General features: G+C 50.2%; 2 protein-coding genes across 2 annotated transcripts; both read left to right on the top strand.

Moving 5' to 3' along the window:
* Positions 1-263: 263 nt before the first annotated feature.
* Positions 264-1,236, top strand: LOC100906260 (uncharacterized). The gene is made up of 3 exons (XM_003741934.2): positions 264-413; positions 528-676; positions 821-1,236. The coding sequence occupies exons 1-3, from the start codon at positions 362-364 to the stop codon at positions 1,232-1,234; spliced, it is 615 nt and encodes a 204-aa protein (XP_003741982.1). The 5' UTR covers positions 264-361; the 3' UTR covers positions 1,235-1,236.
* Positions 1,237-3,134: 1,898 nt separating this feature from the next.
* Positions 3,135-5,401, top strand: LOC100898313 (peroxidase skpo-1). Its single transcript, XM_003741963.1, has 2 exons — positions 3,135-3,262; positions 3,763-5,401. The coding sequence occupies exons 1-2, from the start codon at positions 3,135-3,137 to the stop codon at positions 5,399-5,401; spliced, it is 1,767 nt and encodes a 588-aa protein (XP_003742011.1).
* Positions 5,402-7,382: the final 1,981 nt, after the last annotated feature.

The raw sequence follows: 7,382 nt of genomic DNA, 5'->3' as shown, positions 1-7,382 counted from the left end.
TTCACCCAATTGCGCAGGATTGCTTATCTCGCTTACGTATCCAACTCCGGAAAAATATCTGTCAGGGAAACCCGTGTACTTATGGTCACATTCGAGTCGAAGCGCGTCCGGTCGGCGAATGCATCAAATCTGAGGGCTTTATAAGCTCCCGTTACATCGCTTGGCTAAGGCGTCATCGTTGAGCCGGACAACACTGCGACATTCCCCGTGAGATCCCACTATCAGATGGTTATATCCTAATTCTAGGCTTAACTCATCAAGCGACTATATAGGCTCTTTCTCGGGTGCTTAACGAAATGTGTCCACGGAGTCGAGGAAAATTGAGTGCTCCCCGTATCTTCTTCGCTGTCTCTGTCGAAACATGAGGCTTTCACTATGCTTAGTTCTTGTGTCCTTCATCTACGCATCGCAAGGTGAGCGAGTCTCCAGCTAAGGAATCTTGGTCGGCATCAGAGGCTCTATTTCACTCAATCTTTTTTCCAACCGAGGGGATAGATAGTAGATCATCGGCGCTCTCTCGGATGCAGGTCAATTGACTCAAAACACCGTGGAAAGTCTAGACAAGGTGATCGACGTGGTCCTCGATCTCGTGAGGGTCGATAGCGGTCTCAACAAGCTGTTCAGCTCCATCAGAGTTCCCTTGAATCTCACCGAAGATGGGATACGTTTCCATGATGTAGGCGACTGTTCTCATCGACGTCTATGAATGTTGGAATCCCGTCAAGTCTATCTTCAACCTCCATCTATATCTTGGGTGTCCGACACTGTATCGATAACGAGGGCATGGCATTTGAGTTAAGTCTGTATTCTCGACTTCCAGTTGACGCTCAGCAACGTTCTAAGCTTATATCGTGGCGGTGAGTCGTTCATCGATCTTCAGTCAGACCAACTGATCACCAACACAACCTTCGAAGCACGAAACCTGACAGTCGATCTCCAGTGGACTGCTAAGAAGTGGTTCGTGACCTTGGTCGGCACTGCGCAGTTGAAATTGGAAGCGATTTCCGTCAATACGGCAATAGGTGTAGAAGGCCTCCGCGTCAGCCTGATAGATGCATGTGTCCCGGAATTCGACTCTATCGAAGTGATTAAGGTCACCGGAACGTCCTCGGTTTTCAATAATATAGTCAGGGATGTGGTCCAAAAAATCGTCAACACGGAGTCGACGAAGAATATGATAAGCGAACAAGTCGTAGACACAATCCGAAAACTATTCAACCAGATTTTCAAATAAAGCGGATCCTAATCATAAGCCCGTGCGGTTACGGACGACAGTTCATTCTGATCTAGACTTCCGGAGAAAGCACTTTCCCTCGCTCCGCTGCTTTCCGCTCCGCTCGTGTATTTTCTTGGAATCGAATGAGGGGATAACGAATCTGACTCGAGCTTGATGATCTGGTGTGCTGGCTAGACGGGGACTTCGAATGAACTTCCTCGCTGGAGAGCGTCGTTTCTCATTCATCACGGGGAAATCTACGGTCATGAAATGCTCCCCTTGGGTTGTCTGATTGTATAGATATCAAAAACATTTAGAGAAAGGACCCGCAGCGCGATGATTCCCTTGAGCTACTTGGTTGGACGCTCCCACCCCAGGGTAGAGGTATGCAGGACTACCATGGACTCGTGCACGACATTCCCAAAGTTCCTGAGTCTCACCGCCAGCTTGGGACACACCAGATATCGGCGAAGTTCCGGGTTCAGAGCTCGACTCTCGGGGACGCTTCTCGCTGAGACGTCTTTTCGCGCGGAACAAAGTCGCAAAGTAGAGAGCGCCCTCCGCAGACATACTCTCAGAAGTATTCCTCTTCCGACCATTCTGCCGCTCAAGAAACCCACTCTCTAGTTTTGCATCGATAAACCGGCAAGGCTTTCAGATCTGACCGACCACCACGAGAGACATCATCAGGGCTCCTAAGTCCGAAAATTCCACAATTACTAAATTGAATCCCTCTCTCAATCCATTGATCTAGCGCTTGACGTAAGAATGTCGCGGGACGATCGCTACAGATCGTGAGCTCTGCCTGATAGAGTGCTCGACGTCGGCCTCGTCGCTTTTGCTCGATTCGGTGGGCGTTCGAGGAGGTTCTAAAGTTTCCCTGACTCAAATGATGCGGTATACGGTGAGCATTCATCAAATACTTCGCCATACTCTTCGGGAGTTTGTCCGGCTCTGGGTTCTGCCAGAAGGGATCGCGGGAGGCACTCCGCGTATGAAATCTTCTTTCTAGAGTCTAGACAGGCCCGGGGATCGACCTTGGCTCTTTTCTTATTTTCCTCTCATGTCACGCTTTCGATTAGATTCGCCTAAATCTTTCATGCACTTAAGGAAACCCATCGGAATTTTCCCGAGCGCAAATCGGATCGGGTTACCTCTCACTCGAGCGGTGACTCGCGGGCTACAATCTCCTCGCAAACTAGATTCTAGACGCGCTGACCGATTGATCATCCCATAGGTCCGAAGGATTCCCTGCCACGGAATTTTCGCATTCTCGACCGGTGAAGAACACCTCCGAAGGTTTTCGGGTTATCTCGCACCCCACCTCGAATCAGAGGTTAGCGGGCTTTTCAAGCGCTCGAACCGCGCCTCGCCTCAGTCTGGGCAGTGGAGAGGGGGAATTTCAGCTTAGCTGCGGTCCATTCGAGTACCTCGCATAGTCGATCTTCGATGCAACCCATTTGAACGAAATTCGGACAGTCGGCATTGAGCAGCTCCGAGCGAATCAGCTCTCCGATCTCACAGGAGGATCTCCATTTGGACCGCTTCGTCAGTGACATTGATCCTTCCGAGACAACTCCTAGCTCGTACAGTGAGTATTCTCGATTCTGTCTCCCCGCTGCGCGATTTTCGGAGCTTTACTCCCTGTTTCGACATCAGCCCTCAAGCGAGCGTTGCCCGAGTGACAAGGGCATGGAATTTCACCCAGGCTTCACGATATCAAGAATATCGAGTCGAGCTGGGGCTCGATACAGAGTTGCCATTGAATATACTCAAAATTCCTTTCCAGGTCTCATCGCAGAAGCTCGGGGGTGAGCTCCCCTCAGAAAGGTTTCAGATGATCTCGCATCCTGCCGTTCGCGGCATGATCATTTTCTGTGCTGCTCAGCTGGTTCGAGGTGATTGTCCCTTCCACACTATGTCGAAAGCTGAAATGTTACACCTGAAAACGTCGACGCTATTCAATGACTCCATGGATCGCTCACACTACGAAAATAGCCGCGAGAAGAGAGACCTGTTCTACAGCAGTATTGGATCCTACCTCAAGTAAGTTCTCGGAGCTCCTCTCGATCGAGAGGACCTCCCCTACCTTGGACAGACATAAGAGTCTCAAGGAAGCGGTATTCCCCTCACTCGCTCAGGACCTTGCGATCCGGGAGTTCGCAGTCGAGATCGACGCCCGGTGACACCCTACGCAACGGCAAGCGGTGGAGCATAATCCGCAGCGCCGCCTGCTACCCGGGGCCGAGAAACATCGTACTGCTCGGAAGCGGCCTCCTCTTCGTGTAAGGATGCTTCCAGAGCGTGGGACGATGAATAAAAATCGAATCGACGGAGGGTGAGGGCTAGACTCTGATCGGCCGACGCTGCTCTACGGTCTTGACAACGTCAGATACAGGAGGCAGTATAGCACATACCTGTCGTCCGTCGTGTCCGAAACCCTTGCCGCCACCGTTCCTAGATAAGACTGGAAGGAATTTATTCATCTGCTGCCCCGTAAATTCGAAATACTAGCTCGTTCCTCAAAGTCGACCCGAACCTTACAGGCACTGCGTGAAACCCGTCCTTCAGTGCGGAACCGACGGCTACCGATCGTACAGTGGGATCTGTAACAATGTCCGGAATCACAAGTGGGGAGCTGTGCATTCCTGCCTCTTGAGGCTCCTACCGGCGAATTACGAGGATGGCGTGGCGAAACCGGTCAAGCTCGCACCACCCAGCACAATATCGGCGAAACTGCGCCATCTCGGGAGAGCCGGCAATTCCACGAACTCAGTCACGAACTTTTTCTTCGCTTTCGGACAATTCCTCGCTCATGATATCACCAACTCGGTCACCTCGGATATAATCGGCAGTGATTGTTGTGAATCGAGTGGAGAATCCCAAGATCAATGCGAGATGAGGCTCGACGTCTCATCGGATCCTTTTTTCAAGAGACACAACGTCACTTGCATAAACTTCATCCGAGGCGCGCGATGTCCCTGCAAATCGGGTCCTAGAGACCAGATGAACGGCGCCACGAGTTTCATCGATCTGTCGCAAGTTTACGGGAACGATGGACTCCTGAGTGATTACCTGAAGGATACAGAGGAGCCCTATCTTCTAAAAACGGAGCGAGGCGACGAGCTTCCCCTGGGTGGCAAGGATTGCGTTTCTACTCTTTGCTTCTTCGGAGGAGATCACCGTATCAATCAGCAAGCCGCATTGACGGCCATGCACACTCTCTTCTTACGTAACCATAATTTCCTGGCACGGAAGCTGAGGGAGCTCAATCCAACATGGAGTGCTTTCAAGGTATTCGAAGAAGCTCGCAAGATCAGCATCGCGCAATTCCAAGTGGTGTTTCTGAAGGAATTCCTACCCCTTCTGCTCGGGTTCGAGCTCCTCGATCGCCACGGAATGTGCTTCGAGACTTTTCTCCGAAGAGCGAGCGTTTATGACGATAACTTGGAGCCCGGGATGTTCAATGAATTCGTCACGGCGGCGTTCCGGCTGCACACAATGATACCGGAGAGGTTGGGGAGATTACCGTACAAGTTTTTCGATGTGGACGAGTATCTCAGAGAGGATGGACGACCTGGGGACCACTGCTCTTCTGTGCTCCAAAATCTGATACACTCCAGAGGGAAAACACCGGAATTCCCAGCATCGAATGTTGTTTCTCGACACATTTACGACACGGACGGCGACTTCGGCCTGGACTTGGTGGCCATCAATATCCAGCGCGGGAGAGACCACGGGTTGAGGCCTTACGTAGATTACTTGGCCGCGATGAGGAACATAAGCGTGACCAAGTTCGACGATTTGATTCCTCTTATGGGTGATGAAGCCCCATTGATCCTGCAATCAGCATATGCGGACGTGGCCGACGTGGATCTGTTCGTTGGTGGTCATTTGGAGAAGAAGCAACACGGTCTTCTCGGCTCGCTTGTTGCTGAAATTTGCGTGACCCAGTTCAAAAGAATCATCGAAGCCGACCGTTTCTTTGTCACTCATCGGAATTTTTTCTATAAGGAGCAATTCGAGGCTTTGATGCGATCCACTTCGGCCGATATCTTGTGTACGAATACCGAGTTGAAAGAGGTTCCGACGAATGCCTTCAAGATGGGCTCCGAGGCTGTAATATGCTCAGAGAGATCTGGTCTCAATTTGGAGCTCTGGCGAGATCATTATACTCAAATCTAAACGGATACGGCCGATATTCGTACACAAGTACTTATGAGCCCGAACTTATCGGGAGTTGACCTATGGCGAGTCAAGAAGCCGTTCACGATGCCTCTCTCCCGGCCACGAGCAAATAAAGAACATTCAAGACCGAGTGTATACGGCCTAGAATCGATGCGTAATGAATTTCAAGTTCGTAAGATCTTCTCGGACCTTTAAGCTTGTTACTCCTCCATGGGTGACAATCAGAGTTCACGCCTTGGGAATCCGGCCCAGAAACACCTGAAAATCATTGATTCCCTCCTTCAGGTCGATAAATCGAGCTACAAAGTTCGGGCACGGGAGAATCTTACTCATTGCAGGCGGAGATGACGGTGAAAAGAGCCAGAAGAAAGCGAAAAAGAAATCTTTGGCACTACAGGAGACGCGTTTTTTCTTTTGATACATCAAGCTCATTGCTTGCCATATGTCCGATAAACGATTCAAGAGTTGGTGGGAGAGATAAAAACTCACAGGCGGACCTTATTCCGTTGAAATCGTACGATCCAGACGTTGAGGTCTCAAGGGTTATTTTAGTCTAGTTTACAGTGGGGGAAAGGCGGTTTGTACTCACAGGTGAAGAAGGCTAGTCTCTCGTTTTCCGTTGACGTAAGGCATCGCTTCAGTCTCTTCTTGAATAGAGGGAGGTTGTTCAGATGCTAGACGGTAGATTCTTCCACATTTTCGCTACTCTGTGCCTCAGGCAGTTTTGTGCGAGTCTCGATTTCCTAAGCACGAGCTTGATGATGCGATTTCCGGAGGCTCTGGTTGGTCTACTTCCTCCCAAGAACTCTATCGGAATGATCCGAGGCCCGAGACTTCTGATTTTTTTATGCAGGAAGACACACAGATGGTAAGTCATCACGAGTGGTATAGGCAGAATGTTGACATTGTTTGGGCAAGTGGGGGGGGGGGGTTTCTTGAGTTGCGTTTTGGGTGCCATGCACCAGTAGGTCATGCAGTTGACTAGATGAGAGTGGACGTATCCTTCATACAATAGTTTGCCAATCGCATAGCCAGCAAGATGGCATAATTTTTTAAGGAGGAAAAGTGATTTGTTCAGTTTCTTGCACATTTTTGCAATATGTTGTCCAGCGTCCAGCTTCTCACTCAGGACGCTACCCAGGAGCCTGACGCTATCCACTTTGCTGATGGGGGTCAGGTGTAAGAAGACATTCAGTACAGGGCTCTCACTCCTGGGTTTTATAAAGATCATGTAGTGAGTTTTCTCGAGATTCAGTTTCAGCATGTCAGTCTGGCACCAATCCTCAATGCTCCTGAGTTCCGTCTGCGTTTTCTGTTCAAATTGTGCGTAGGTCGCGCAAGAGTATACGATCGAGGTATCAACAGCGTATATCAACACCTCTCCGCTGCATACAGAGGGTAGGTCATTTATCAATATAAGGAAACCCAAAGGGCCGAAAATGCTCCCCTATGGGACACCCAGCCTGACTGGCAGGGCAGCACCCAGGTTGCCGTCCAGATGCACAGGCTGGGTGCGATCCGAGGGGTAGGAAATTAGGAGACTCAGAGCCTCGTCCGTCCTTCCGATCGCCCTCATCTTTTGCAGTAGGATTTCCTTTTTGACGGAGTCAAAGGCCTTCCCTATGTCTATCAATAAAGTACCTCTGACTCTGTCTCCATCTAGGGCTCGTCTGACCGACTCGACTGTCTTGGTGATCGCATCCGAGGTTCCTCGCTTTTTTCTGTATCCAAAGTGAGATTCATAGAGCAGGACATGTTTCCCTAGGTAGTTTGTCAGCTGTGACACCAGTACGCGCTCAATAACTTCGTTCATTACCGGCAACACTGATGTAGGTCGGAACTCTGAAAGAGATTTTGGCGTTCTAGTCTTCGGTTTTGGGACCACTCGCGCAGACCTAAGGTCCTTGGGGGAGACTGAGCTCCTGATAATCTTGTTCACAACCTGGGTGAGTGGGACAACAACTTCATTTGCTACACT

This window comes from Galendromus occidentalis, unplaced genomic scaffold (genome assembly GCF_000255335.2).
Source record: "Galendromus occidentalis unplaced genomic scaffold, Mocc_1.1 scf7180000077231, whole genome shotgun sequence".
In the NCBI taxonomy this organism is placed as follows: Eukaryota; Metazoa; Arthropoda; class Arachnida; order Mesostigmata; family Phytoseiidae; genus Galendromus; species Galendromus occidentalis.
The sequence above is the reverse complement of the archived record's forward strand: the minus strand, read 5'-3'. Positions and strand labels throughout refer to the sequence as shown.